The 15,275-nt window shown below is 40.4% G+C and overlaps 1 protein-coding gene across 1 annotated transcript in view; it reads left to right on the forward strand.

Moving 5' to 3' along the window:
- TENM1 (teneurin transmembrane protein 1) overlaps positions 1-15,275 on the forward strand; it is a 711,536-nt gene that overhangs the window by 693,951 nt on the left and 2,310 nt on the right. The window contains exons 31-34 of the mRNA XM_081125839.1: positions 5,190-5,486; positions 11,026-11,413; positions 12,147-13,367; positions 14,339-14,481. Of these exons, the coding sequence (XP_080981965.1) occupies positions 5,190-5,486; positions 11,026-11,413; positions 12,147-13,367; positions 14,339-14,481 (2,049 nt within the window). The remainder of the gene's footprint in view (positions 1-5,189; positions 5,487-11,025; positions 11,414-12,146; positions 13,368-14,338; positions 14,482-15,275) is intronic.

The following is a 15,275-nucleotide window of genomic DNA, read 5'->3' on the forward strand; positions in this document are numbered from 1 at the left end:
ATTTGGGGTGGCAGATTCTGCTCCCCTTCAGAGGAATGAGTAAGCTTTTGAGGAAGGACGGGTACGCCCATTACACCATTTTGCATCTATAAAATGAGGGATGTGGGCTGTGCAATCTCTACTATCAGTACTATTATTATCATTATCATAATTATAGCAACCAGCGTTCACTGAGGCCTTGCTTATGTGCATTGTGTTGGAGAGGGGGAGAATTCTTCCCGCTCCCCTTCTTAGGTTCTTTCATCCGGACTAATCATAAAACTGACACAAAACCAGATTAACAGGAAGAAAACCAATGGAATAGGCCAAGAAGAGACAAATATCAGCAGTTGCCTGGAGGTCAACCGGATGTATCTTTATCCTACTCACTGAATGAGTCTCAAATTGGAAGGGCTGAGAGGACTTTCTCTTAAGCAATTAAAACAGGAACTCCTGGGAAAGAGCAAGTAAAGGCTCAGAGGGGAAGCAAAGGACAGTCTTCGGAGCTCCACCCGGTACCAACACTTCACAGGCTCTTTGATTTCTGCTGGCAGCACAGTCCATGACCCCAGGGCACCCTCTTCCCTTTTTCCTCTCTGGTCTAAGTATGAACCAAAAGCAAGCCCTTCTCCTTACTTCTCCTTAGCAAAGCTGAAAAAAAACGCAAAGGAAACCAAAGGATATATTAAAGCATAGATACTTCTCCTATTAAAGAAAATTATCAAGTCCAGCTTTCTTACCCCAATGTACAGCTCGTTATTTGCCACACTCAAAGGTCTTGTTCAATGTGCAACCTGTCCAAAGAGACCCATTTTAGCTTGGAGCTGCTCCCAAATGTCAACCCTCTCTTTGCCCTTCGGTTTTCCAGGGCAAGGATTGATGTAAACTGTTTGGAGTAAGAGTGGAAAGAGGATGGATGGTCCACACTTAGGTCAAGGGCTATTATTGCCTTTCAGGCAAACAAGTGCTTGTATGAACGTGGAGTTTTCTCAACCTTGCTCATGACCCCAGCAGTCAGAGGCAATCAGCCTAGTTCTGAGTCCTGCCGTAGAGGCTGGAGGCACATAGCACTCAGTATGGAGGGTGGGAGAGCTCACCTGGAAAAGCCTTCTTCCCAGCCTCCTCACATGTGGTTTCCACAAGAGGCTCACTGGGGCAGAGGGTGGGAAGGAGAATTCTGTGGCATCTTCAATTCTTTCATCCCCTTTTAGGTCTTAGCCGAATTTTACATTACCTTCCAAAAGTGACTTTGAAACTAGTGTTTCAGCAACATCTGAATAGGAGAGTACATTCTCCAGAAAGAGAAGCTTGCTTGCTGGAGTCCTGACAGGCCGAGTAAGAACATCAGGCCCAGTTTTGCTCTGCCTGCTTTACGGTGGATTTTGAACAGTGATCCCTGCCTGTGTAGCTGTAATGACTTTATTAAGAAATGTGTTCTTGAGTTATAAACTTAATCTGTCAGACAAATAAAACCACAAATTTAGTTGAACTGGAAATCACTTGTTACTTTGGCTCTTTAACTATCATTATAACATAAATTGTAACCGTTACAACCGTCTCTGGGAGTACATGGATATTTTACAGCTATTGTAAATGAACGGTATTACAGTTAGAGATATGTGGCTATAAAACCACAGGAAAGGTAGTTGAAGAAAGAACACCTGGTCTGATGTAGGTTTCCAAGCCCTGCATATCAAAAGAAAGAAAATATGTGCTTCTCTGTCACCTTTTGGGTTGTACAGTGGGTTACTAAATATTTATGCCCGATGACTCTGTATGCATTGGCTACAGATGGTTTAAAGAGTCACGATTCCCAATCTGTGGCTCTTTTCCCTGAATTAGACTTACCCCTGAGACTAACAGCACTTCCAAGTAAATAATTTGAGTGTCTAATCACTAGTCTTCTGGATAGAATTCATGGCATGGAACATGTGGGAGGTTCTATTTTTGCAGAAGCTCAAAATTAAGGGCAAATATCATTAGCCCGAGTTGGTTGATGAAGAAACTGAAACCAAAAGATGTTTTAAAAAGCGAAGTGCCACACCCTAATAAAAAAATGGGCAGACAATTCATAGAAGACATACATGTGGGCCAGTAGACGTTAAGAGGGGTTCAGCATCACTAGTAATCAAATAAATGCACATTTAAACCACAGTAACATACCACTTTCCCACTCTCACGTTGAGAAGAGTTTGCTAACAATGACAATACTTGGTGCTGGTAAGGATGGAATGAGATGGATCCTCCCAGTATTAGTGAATGGTGGCATAAATTTGCACAACTATTGTGCACTATAAAGTAATATCTCAAATTGCATCAGGAGTCTTTAATATGTTCTTTTCATTTGCACCAGTAATTTTGGTTTACTAAGGAAATATTTATTTACAAAAATGCTCAACAAAGTATGAGATATGAAGGGAAAATGGAAAACAAAAACTCTAATTTCCAAGAATAGGAGAAAGAATAAATAAATGTTTATTGTGTAGGAAGATATTATGCAACCATTAAAATCCACATTTTAAGAATATTTAATAACACAAGGGATGCTCAAGATAAAACATTAGCTGAAAAAGTAGGACATAAAACTTTAAGTACAATCCTAGTTGTCTTCTTTAAATGTATGGACACAGATTATGCAAAAGGAAAAAGTAGGATAAATGGAATGAAATGCAGCAAACTATTAGCAGTGATTCGCATTGGAGGGTGGGATTATAGGTAATTATTTTCTTTGTATATTTCTATATTCTCCAATTCCTCTGCTATGAAAAAGTATTACTTTTATAGTCTGGGGTGGGGTGGGGGGTTAAGGAATTTATTTTTAAAAGCAAACTACACAAGATTACTGAGCAAGGGAAGACCAGAGTCTGAAATGAGAATGTTGGCTTTACAGTCACGCAGGCCACAAAGATAAAAACACTTTCTGGATCTCACTTTTATGTGGAATATAAAAACACAAAACAAAAAGCTGAACTCATAGAAACAGAGAACAGATTGGCAGTTGCTAGAGGCAGGGGGGTCAGGGGCGGGCAAAGTGGGTGAAGGGGGGGTCAAAGGCACAAACTACAGGTTATAAAATATGCAAGTCCCAAGGTTGTAATGTACAGCATGGTGACTATAGTTAGCAATACTATATTGTATATTTGAAACTTGCTAAGAGAGCAGATCTTAAAAATTCTCATCACACACAAAAAAAATGTTAACCAGACTTATTGTGATCATTTTGCAATGTATACAAATATTAAATCATTATATTGTACACCTGAAGCTAATATAATGTTATATATCAATTATATCTCAATTTAAAAATAATTTTTAAACTCTTTCTGAACTGGGATTTTGAAATTAGACTCTTGAGACTCGTTGTGGTTTCATGTTTGGGTTTCAGAGGACCTTTGAGATTTTATTACAAATCATGTATGTGCTTATGTGCATTTTTCTGGGGACATGGTGCATGGCTTTCAGATATTTAAAGGAATCCTTGATCATAAAAGTTTAGTTGAATAGCTAATGAATCCGTTTAGTCTGACTATGATTAATGCAGTCAAACCCTAATGTTGGTTTTTCCCCCCTAACTCATTAACCTGATATTTAACATTGTGTTCGGGATCATGTTGACAGTTCCTACAGATATAAACCTGGTACACCAAACTACAATCGCCTTGGAATTTGACACATGGGCCCATTCAAAAGTCCAATTAAAATTAGAAAAGTAATTATATTCTAAAAATAATGATTACTAATACTATTTTTACACCTCACCAGGTACCTGTTTATGTAATCTCATTTCATTCTTGGCACAACTCCGTGGTGTGAGGTGGTTATGTCACTCCCATTTCACAAATAAGGAAACCAAGGCCCTGATAGAAGACACAACTGGTGCACAGACAAGCAGCTAACTCAATGTCTCCTGACCTCTGGGCCACTGCTGTTGACACGTCTAAAAGTCTCTTCTTTTTTATTTTTGCCTTGGTTCCTTGCCTTGGACTCCCTCCAGCCGAACTAGAAACCTGTTCCCTGAAAGCTGGGCAAAGGGTACATGGTGACTTTGTACCATTTTTGCAACTTCTTGTGAGTCCGACTCTTTCAAAAGAAAAAGTGGTAATAAAACAAAGCAAAAAACTCACTAAAACTAAAACGGAACTGAACTAAAATAAATAAAATACATTTTAAAGTCCCTCCCCTTGGCTTTCCACCTACCCTTCCTGCAAAGCTCCCCTCTTTCAGAGTCCTCTTCAGCTCAGTTAGAGTAGAAAAAATCAGGTCATTTGTCCAGTTGCTTTGAAAACCCAGTAAAAGCTGCCTTCTTGCCAATTTTTCAACTTTCTCACTAAATCGCTTAGTTGTTAGGTCATCTTTTGTGGACCCAGCTGAATTTCCTAGGAATCAGGCACCGGTGAGTGCTGTCTTTCATGGAATCCACCTGAGATCCCCTGCATCAGGCTTTCTCTAGGACCGCGTCATGGTTGTGAGGTACACAGGAGTGCTAGGATGCAGTCGGGCAAGCAGAGAACCAGAACCAAAAGCCAAACACTAGTTCTAGATGTGGCATCAGAACTAAATTCTATGCTTTAACTTCATTTAGTGGCACCACCTGTGCGGATACTGGGGGACCTACCGTCACCTACCACATTTACCTGCTGGCCTCCGTGAAAATATTGCTGAGTGCGGTTCCATCACTAGGAGGCAACCTGAATTTCCCTGTGATATATATGAAGTAATATAACTCTAAGCCCAGATGAACATGGAAGCCTAAGAAGGGAGTCTGTATAAATTAAGATGGGGCTCAATATATTCTTTCTTTCTGACTTCTAATCACATAAATAATTCCCCCTTGTATGCTCTAGCCACTTCACTAGTAAACAAGGAGAAGGAAGTAGCACTCCTTAGTAGGCATCTGACTTACATAAAATAAGATTACACAATTATTGAAAATTGTGTTAGCACCTTTGAGGGTTGGGAAAAAACAATCAACCACCTTATATCAAGGTTCTAGAGCATGCCAAGAGCTAAGACATAGCCACTCCTCCGGGATTGTACCATCTGGGTACAGTAAAGATCAGTGGCAACTGAGGAAGGTGAAAGTCATGTGGATTCACAGGCCAGAGACACTCCATTGTTGGAGAATCAGAAAAAGCTTTGCGATCGTGAATGCACTAGATAGGGGGAACCAAGGCAGAGCTTCAAATGTACTTTTTGTCTCTTTTTTGTAGGCCCATAACAGAAACCTGCTCTCCATAGATTTTGATCACATAACACGCACAGGAAAGATCTATGACGATCATCGGAAATTCACACTTCGAATTCTTTATGACCACACCGGACGACCTGTTCTGTGGTCTCCTGTAAGCAGATATAATGAAGTGAACATCACATATTCCCCTTCGGGGCTGGTGACGTTTATTCAAAGAGGGACGTGGAATGAAAAAATGGAATATGACCAGAGTGGAAAAATAATTTCAAGGACTTGGGCTGATGGGAAAATCTGGAGCTATACCTACTTAGAAAAGGTAAGTATATAGGAAAAATAAGCTAGCTCTGAGTTTCTGATTGAGAATATCGAAAGTGGTCCTAATTACCCACGTTGGCACATTGATGAGGACTGGCAAGAGAAAAGTCTGTGTTTTGGGTGTTCTGCTCTGTAGAAGTAACCCCACCAAAATTATATATATGTATATATGTGTGTGTGTGTGTATGTGTGTGTGTATATATGTGTGTGTGTATATATATATTACATATAGGATATGTATCTTCTATAAGAATAAGCTGTTTTGCAACTGAAAACTTTCCCTAACCCCACACTCTGCCAGGGATTTCAAATTGAAGTCAGGATAATAGCTTAGCTTTCTCCTCATTTGAGCATATTTGGTCATGCTCTTGAAAAGGTATCTTTATTCTTATGAAAGCTCATACTGAGGAAAATAGGTAGAAAATTATAGAAGTGTGTGTTAATGTATCTCAGCTCTGGAAAAGAGCCTCTTACACAGAGGATAAAGAATTCTAACTGTGTTAGGATAGTCAGTGAAATTTTAGCAGTGTACATTTGAAGACTAATTTTCGCAAGTAATCAATCTGTCGGAGGGAATGGTGGCAATGGGACTCGTTGGTAATAGTCCTTTGTGTGCAGTGAGTGTCCAGTAGCATCCGTAATGGAAGCTCGTGGCCTCTGTTTGGTAGGAACAGACAAGGACTTTAATCCCGCCACCGAAACCATTTGTCAAACATCAGCCCTCACACAGCAAAATACTTTCTGGCCAGATCAGTAGCAGAGGACAATCACAGAAATTGATCTCTATCTGCCATCTCAATTCCTAATGCCCTAAGATAGTGTCTCTTGTTTCCCAAATCTATCCACTCAACTGAATTTATCAGTCCTGAATTAATTTCTGGGAAAATTGAAAAAAGCTTTCTCTTGACCAGTCAAGGGTAATGCATACGAGGTAACCCATAGAAGTCCTTAGAAAAGTTGTAAGAGTTCATAGCTCACGGGGCAAAATTTTGCTATTTGCACCTGACAATGCCAACGTTTTTTTATATACCCCCAAGGTTTAAAACAAAAGCGTGCAGGGGTTGTATGTCATTATAAAAACGATTGTACTGTTCCCCAGAGTCAGTCACTGGGGATAAAGCTGACCCCACTTGGGAGGCGGGATAAATGAGAGAGCCCTCTGCTCTGTTCACCCATGTCCTTTTCTGCTGAAGAAATTGATTAAATCTATAATAGAGATTATAGATTTGGGAACATCTGAATCTTATAAAGGAGGACTTTCGTCTTTTGAATTGCAATGACAGGAATGACTGGCAAAATCATATTGCTAATGTCTACAAAGGGCTAGGCCTCTTACAGAATTAACGGAATCCAAATAGCTGGTGGTATGTTTACATAAGCAAGGCACATCGTGATGGCCTTCATATAAAAAAGATGCCACCGATCACTAGGAATACAGGCTGACTTGCTTTTCCAAGAGTGAGGTGGGTTTGCATTTGCACTGCTTCTTCCATGGGTCCCGCGTGTGGCTGGTGAAATAGGCAGCTCTCTTTAGGGAACCTGCGTGGGTTTAAACTCCTAACCCCAACCATATCCTGGCCGCTGAGCTAATTCCTCTGGACAGTTGCATCTGGCTCTCGGAAGACTTTCCCTTTAGGCTGTCTGTGGAATAACAAAAGAGCCTATTGAAAACTTACATCGCAGCCCTGCATGCAGTATTAGCCTCTGAAGCCATTTTATTGTTTCTCTTTTCTGAATTAGCTGATTATTTCATCAAACTCCCTTGAGTGAAGAATCATGTGAAGCAAACTTCCCATCACTTCTCTTTGCTACAGAAACTTAGTTGGCAATAATTCTTTCAAAACAAAACAAACTCTGTGAGACTGTCAGTGTCTGCAGTGGACAGAAATAAGATCTTACTGACGCAGAATAATGTATGAAGAAAGCCCCAGGGCCTTCCAAAGACTAGTTTCCTGACCAGTGAGACAAGCCAAATCACTGCCTTTTAGTTGATTTTTTCCTTTCCTGATTTCATATTTAATTTGTCCTCTAATTAAAAGCTAGCCCCTGACTTAAGCAATCCTATTATGCAAAGCTCAAAACCTACAAAACACATTTCCTTACTTTCTACAAATCATTTATCATGACACTGATTTTATTAACATTGTTATTACCAGTGATAATAACTAATTCACTGAATAGATGTGGTGATCAAATGAAATAATTTAATATAAAGCACCCAGCACATCTTATCATTCAATAAAGGTTAGTGTCTTTCTATTTGAATACTGCATTATAGTATTTATTTTCAAGTAGAAAACTTAAATGCTAGCACTTATTGCTACTTGAAGGTAAATTAACAGAGGAAAGAGGGGAAGGAAGGAGGGAAGGAAGGAAGGAAGGAAGGAAGGAAGGAAGGAAGGAAGGAAGGAAGGAAGGAAGGAAGGAAGGAAATTAAAGCATCATTGAAAATGTGGTTCTAGAAAAAAGGGACAGAATATTGAATTTATAAAATCCAATTTACATGTAACTTTTTCAGTGAGGTGATGAGGTTCTGTGTCTTCTTATGCTCATTTCAGTCCTCTCTTGAACATGGCCTTTGCTTGCACGTTTTTTTCACTATATCTGGGGCAGAGCAAGGACAAAGAGGCTGGCTCTTGTACTATATTTTAAAGTACGAATTCTCAAACTTTAAAATGTATATTTCTTTTTATACCTCAAAATACTTCTGGTATTACCTCTGTAAATTTGCTTGCCATCCCTGTACCATTGATATATGAAACAGCAACAGCAGATATTTCACCTCAATGTGCAGAAATTTTGTAAAAATTATTTGACTTCCCCTGGAGTAACTGAAAGTTACACGGATCATTTTTATGTACAATGGTTTGTAGCCATTAGGAGAAAAATAATTATTTGGGTAATAGCTGAAGTTGCTTAAATAATCTCTTCTCTATTAAAAAATCAATTATTGTTTCTTAAATTTTCTCTGTGTGGCCATTAATTCTCTATCTTGATTTATGAGACTCCTCTGAGTTAATTATATTTTGAAGACTCGTGGAGCTAAATTTTTGTATTAGAGTAAATGTAAATCTTTCAGTTTCCTGAAATCATTCTTAAGAACTTCATTTTTAAGATGCATTTACATATATTTTATAATCATTTAATAAGATGCTTTAGCCTGATACATTTACACAAAATTGTCTCTTCGGGGCTGAAATTTTCAAAGGCAGCCTGGAGGGACAGAATGCGGCCTGCGGCCGGAGTTTTCAGGTGGCGCCACACTGCCATCTGGTGGTCGTTCTAATGCTTTAACTTCTCAGATTCCTACCATCTCATTTCTCTTCTTGTTCAAACGCGTACAGAGGCATGGTTGTTCTTTTCCTCTTCTTCTTTACAATGACCTCTTTTAGGACCTCACAGTCAACTTACGAAATAAAAAGTCTCCCGCTCTATTGTTTGGACTAATAAGCAATGGCCTTCTATCCTGTAGCAGCACGCTGGGCGCTGGCTGGCCCCATAAAGATTGCTTTTGAACAAACTGATAATAACGCCCACCCAAAGTGAAAAAGCGGCCAAGTGAGAGCTCAGTGGTATTCTGGCAACACAACGGTTACATTCACGACATTTCTGATCACGTCATCCGCATTCTTGCCATTGGCAGGGAGCTTTAAAATAGGCCAGGGAGTTTTGGAGGCGGCACAGCACTGGCGTCCCTAGGAACAGGGTCAGGCGGTGGCTGGCTGCGGGGTGGAAGATGCAGACAGGGGAGAGGGCACGGCAGTGAGGTGCTGCCAGTTTGGCAAGGCTGGCACAGTGACTGCAAAAGGCACGGCCCCTGGCAGGCTGGTGCTAGGTAACGTGTGGAGGCCATATGGTGATTGTCCCTGGCCTGCGTCACAGGTGACAGATGTTATTTGTTTCTGGCCAGTTGACAGAAGAGAGTGAAAATGAACTGGGAAATCTGACTTTCAGCATAAAGGTAACGTAAAGGTGTTGCTTGGTCAAGGAAGTGGTTGTCCCTTTGTGTCCTCATGACCACGCAGGACTGTCAGGTCTCCTGCCCTCTGTTCAGTAGGGTTTTGGGAACTGTGGGTTGTCCACAGGTGATGAGGTGACAGAGTTTCTACCCGCAGCTCTGGTGGAATAGAAAGAAAGGGTGAGCAAATGAGCAAATAAATGCTGACTTGGACTTCACAGTACTGACATGCGATTCAAAATCAATAATTCAGTTCCCAAGATTTAAATGGACATTATGTGCGTTTCTGTCATTCATATCCATAAATATTCATGGAATTTATATTTAGAAGATGAAAAGGTACCTATTGTTTTCATAACAGAAACTTCAGAAAATAAAGCTCTTAGAACTAAGTCTTTTTGCTTGATAAGGGAATTCTCCAGAAGAGAGGGGTAGAGCTTCCTTGGGGAGTTACGTCAGAATTCCCCAGGGTGAGCAATTTTTATTTTTCTTAAAAGATGAGATTTAAATGCTTTTCCAGTAGAAATAGGGTTGGCTCCTCCCTAAAACAGTGCTCCTTTTATATCTAGATTCAATATTAAAGTAAGATAAGCCAATATCATTGAAAGACCTAATACATGCTACACATTACATACATCGCAACAAATAACTGTTCCTGAAATACAGACCAGGTTGGGGAGAGGATAGTCCACATTTAATGGCATGTTCCCCTAATATAGTTTAAAACATGAATTGCAAAACAACACTGCAACTTTTCACGAAGACATCTAGTCCATGAAGTCAATACCATTTGGTGACTATAACTTAATACGTGGCAAAGCCTGCCCTCCATTTACCTCCTTTCAATCCATCTCCAAATTGAAACTACAGTAACCTTTCGGGAATCCAAACTTGACTGTTTCTCCCAGCTGTGCACATGTCCTGTCCTTCAACTTGCTTTCAGTGGTTCCCTGTTGCCAACATGTTTCAGTCCAAACTCCTCAGCGTGGCTTAGCAAGCCCAGCATGGTCTACAGCCAGCCTATCTAAATGACCTCATCCCTTGCCATTCACCACCACCTCCACCCCAACATACCCATGCTCCGGCCACACAAAATTCTTCCTTTTCTCTGAAAAAGCCATGTTTTCTCTTCTATCCAGACCCTCACAATGCTGTCCCCCTATCAAGACTGCTCTCTCCCTACCCCGCTCCGCCTGCCTCTCTGCCTTTACCTGGCCAACCCCTAGCCATCCTTTAGGCCTCAACCCAGATGTCCCTTTTCTCCAGGAAGCTTTCCCTGACCTCTTAAGTCTGGGTTGGCTGCTCTTCCTCTGCCTTCAGAAAGCACCCTGAACCTCCCCTGTCATTGCACATTTCACGCTGCATTGAATGGCTTGGCTACTTGTCTCTCTCCTGTATTAAACTATAAGTTCTATGAGCATAGACATCATTACTGACCATTGTTGTATCAACTAGGGCCCACCACAGTGCCTAGCACATAGTAGGTGCCTGATAAATTTGTGTTGAATGGCTAAATATGTATTTTCTTTCATCTCAACTTCAGTGGTACATATTATGCTACCTGGCCTTTGTCTCGTTCCAGTCGGTGATGCTGCTCTTGCACAGCCAGCGGCGCTACATCTTTGAATATGACCAATCGGATTGCCTGCTCTCAGTCACCATGCCCAGCATGGTGCGCCACAGCTTACAAACGATGCTTTCGGTGGGCTACTACCGGAACATCTACACCCCACCGGACAGCAGCACGTCTTTCATCCAAGACTATAGTCGAGATGGCCGACTGCTGCAGACCCTGCACCTGGGGACAGGGCGCAGAGTTTTATACAAGTACACCAAGCAAGCAAGGCTGTCTGAGATTCTCTATGACACCACTCAGGTCACATTGACATATGAAGAATCTTCTGGAGTGATTAAGACCATACACCTGATGCACGATGGCTTCATTTGCACAATCAGATACAGGCAAACAGGTTTGTTACAAACTGTAACTTATCAAAGTTTCTTCTCTTTAGAACTCAAAATATATTATAAGCTACATGAAAGCTGATTCCTTAAAAACATGCAGGGTATTTCTCTTTTCCTCTCTCACTTCTCAAGAGAGCTGAGATCTAAGCGCCTAGTCTAACTGTGTACCCGGTCCTAGTTACCACTAGATCTTCCCAAAGGTGCAGCTGCAAGATGCGAGTCTCACTGAAGCTAGCTCCCGCCCTGTGTAACCTCTATAAGCCGCAGTTGATGGCAAATTATCTTCAGAAGTCAAAATTTTTTATTTTTATTTCATCCCTGGAGTTTCTAAAACGCCCCAATCCAGTTCCCTGAGTGCTGGATTTTTGTCAAAACCTGACCCTCTGACTTTGGAACCCAAGTTAATGAATTGCAAGTATTTTCGTCAGTGATTAGAAAAAGAAAGCATGTTTGTATCTCAGCCAGTGAATGGGTTATTACTTCTAGGCTTCCCATAATTCAATTATTCTGTAACTGTAATATACAGTCTTTTAATTTTTTTTTCAAATTTGGTCACCACCGTATGAGAATATAGACTATAAAATGGTATGCCCAGACAGTAGATATCAGAGGTTAATCTCTTATATTTTATTTTGAAAGGAAAAGCATTAATACAAAAGAAAAGAACACTAGACTTTCTGATTGCTCAACATTAAGCACCTAGCCCTGTTCTCATTATGTTGATGTTGATTCCTCCAGGACCTCTTATTGGACGCCAGATTTTCCGATTCAGTGAAGAAGGCCTTGTGAATGCTCGGTTTGACTACAGCTACAACAACTTCCGCGTCACCAGCATGCAGGCTGTGATCAATGAAACCCCTTTGCCCATAGACCTGTACCGATATGTTGATGTCTCCGGTAGAACAGAGCAGTTTGGAAAATTCAGTGTCATTAATTACGACTTAAATCAGGTCATAACTACTACAGTGATGAAGCACACCAAGATCTTCAGTGCCAATGGACAAGTGATTGAAGTGCAATATGAAATCCTAAAGGCAATCGCCTACTGGATGACCATTCAGTATGATAATATGGGCCGTATGGTAATATGCGATATAAGAGTAGGAGTAGATGCCAATATAACAAGATACTTCTACGAATATGATGCTGATGGGCAACTTCAAACTGTTTCTGTAAATGATAGAACCCAGTGGCGTTATAGTTATGATCTGAATGGCAACATCAACCTTTTAAGCCATGGGAATAGTGCTCGTCTGACTCCTCTCCGATATGACCTCCGCGATCGCATCACCAGACTAGGAGAAATTCAGTATAAAATGGATGAAGATGGCTTTCTGAGGCAGAGGGGAAATGACATCTTTGAATATAATTCTAATGGTCTGCTGCAGAAAGCCTACAATAGGGCTTCTGGCTGGAGTGTGCACTATTACTATGATGGGCTTGGGCGACGTGTTGCCAGTAAGTCCAGCCTAGGGCAGCACCTCCAGTTCTTCTATGCAGACCTTGCCAACCCCATAAGAGTTACTCATCTGTACAACCACACGAGCTCAGAGATTACATCCCTGTATTATGATCTCCAGGGTCACCTGATTGCCATGGAGCTAAGCAGTGGGGAAGAATATTATGTAGCCTGTGATAACACAGGCACTCCACTGGCTGTGTTCAGCAGTCGAGGTCAGGTGATAAAAGAGATGTTGTACACGCCCTATGGAGATATCTATCATGACACTTACCCAGACTTTCAGGTCATCATTGGTTTTCACGGAGGACTCTATGATTTCCTTACTAAATTAGTGCACCTGGGGCAAAGGGATTATGATGTTGTTGCCGGTAGATGGACTACGCCTAATCATCACATATGGAAACAGCTGAACCTCCTTCCTAAGCCATTCAACCTCTACTCCTTTGAAAATAACTACCCAGTTGGCAAAATTCAAGATGTTGCAAAGTATACCACAGGTATTTAAACAGTGTTAAAACTTGACACTAAAGTAAAAAGATAACTCAGTGCTGTTTATCACATAATCTCAATGCCTTTGTAAATATGCTTCCTCTTCCTGCCAGTTAGCCCACAAGTTATTGTGCAGTCACTCTCTTCCTTAGTCTTCTAGAGTGAGCAACACTGTTTATAAAACTCGATGCTTTTGCATCCAAGTATATGTTTTCTTCCCTTTTAAGCTTTCTGTTTATAGTTTTCACTCTTAAAAACTTATACTGTTAATTTTATAAAAGAAAAATTCGGGATCTGTTGTAGCAAATAAATCTAACACCACAATTTTTGTGGCCTTAATACCACAGCTATGTTAAGAATTTCAGTACAAAAAGAAGGGGGAGGGGCGAGCCTGGCTGTGTAGCTCAGCTGGTTGGAGCATCATCCCAATCCCCAATCAGGGCACATACAAGAATCAACCAACAAATGCATAAACAAGTGGAACAACAAATCCATGTTTCTTTCTCTCTCTCCCCCTTCCTCTCTCTTTAAAATCAAGAAATAATTCTTTTTAAAAATATATCTTTATTGATTTCAGAGAGAGGAAGGGAGAGAGAGAGAGAAACATCAATGATGAGAATCATTGATCGGCTGCCTCCTGCAGGCCCCCGACTAGGGATCGAGCCTGCAACCCGGTCAGGTGCCCTGACCGGGAATCAAACCTGGATCTCCTGGATCCTAGGTCAATGATCAACCGCTGAGCCATGCCAGCCAGGCAAGAGATAATTTTTTTAAAAAAGAATTACAGTGCAGTAAAATGAGCCTATCTCTGTAGAGAGAGGATCGCCTATTTTGGAGTAGGTGCTATAAGGGGGAGTTGTATTCCTAACTTCCTGTTGGCTAAACATATTGAAGGCAGGAGAAGCATCTTTAAAGCTTTCCACAAAGGTTGTAAAGTAAGGGCTTGAAAATGTCTTCCCTTTCATTTTGTGTCTCACAGACATTGGAACTTGGTTGGAGCTATTTGGTTTCCAGTTACACAATGTACTACCTGGATTTCCCAAACCAGAGTTAGAAAATATGGAATTAACTTATGAGCTTCTACAGCTTCAGACAAAAACTCAAGAGTGGGATCCTGGAAAGGTTAGTAGAAGTTTTACCATCTCTACTTAGCTGAAAAAACAAGAGAGCATCCAACACCATGAAATGGTGTTAGTGTATATTTGCTTAGTTATTTTTTAGTTGTCTTCAATATTCACTAAAATGCCCATGATTAAGGACGAGGTAGAAAAAAAGCTTTCATCACAAAAGGATCAAGGGATTGGAGCTTTTGGGAAAGAAAAGACTAACATGTGACTTGATGACCGCTGGGATAGGCAAACAACGGGAAAGAGTAACTGAATTTCTGAAATTCTGAAATGGGCTACCAAGGGCAATTATGGATTCTGTATAGAGGAAATTGTTCATTAAAACACATGAGAACATCAGATTTCCAACTGCAAAATAATCTAGGGCATAGTGCATGAAGAACATGGAAATAACAGAATTGAATTATTGGATAAAGAAATAGATATATATGTAAGCAATGAAGCAAAAATAATAAATATCAGAGTGATAAAGTCTATAAAAATAAGAATACCAAAACCGTCAAGCTTTAGCAGATGGTATCATCAGGAGTATGAGGTACAAATGAAAATAAGAAGGAACTTTCTCTTTCAATTGACAGAGATAAGATTTCTGTGTTGGCAAAAAATGGCTTTAACAAAATAAAACTGAAATTTGGGTGAGAGGGCTTGAAATACATGTAAAAAATTATAAGGGAAAGGAAATTCTAAATAGGTTCTATAGGCTTTTCCCTGTCTGTAAATACATATAATATGTAGATGTTTTTCGTAATTAAAAGTCCTAAAGAAGTTTAGCAAAATGTTGAAAAGGGC

This window comes from Miniopterus schreibersii (assembly GCF_964146895.1).
Source record: "Miniopterus schreibersii genome assembly, chromosome: X".
Classification (NCBI taxonomy): Eukaryota; Metazoa; Chordata; class Mammalia; order Chiroptera; family Miniopteridae; genus Miniopterus; species Miniopterus schreibersii.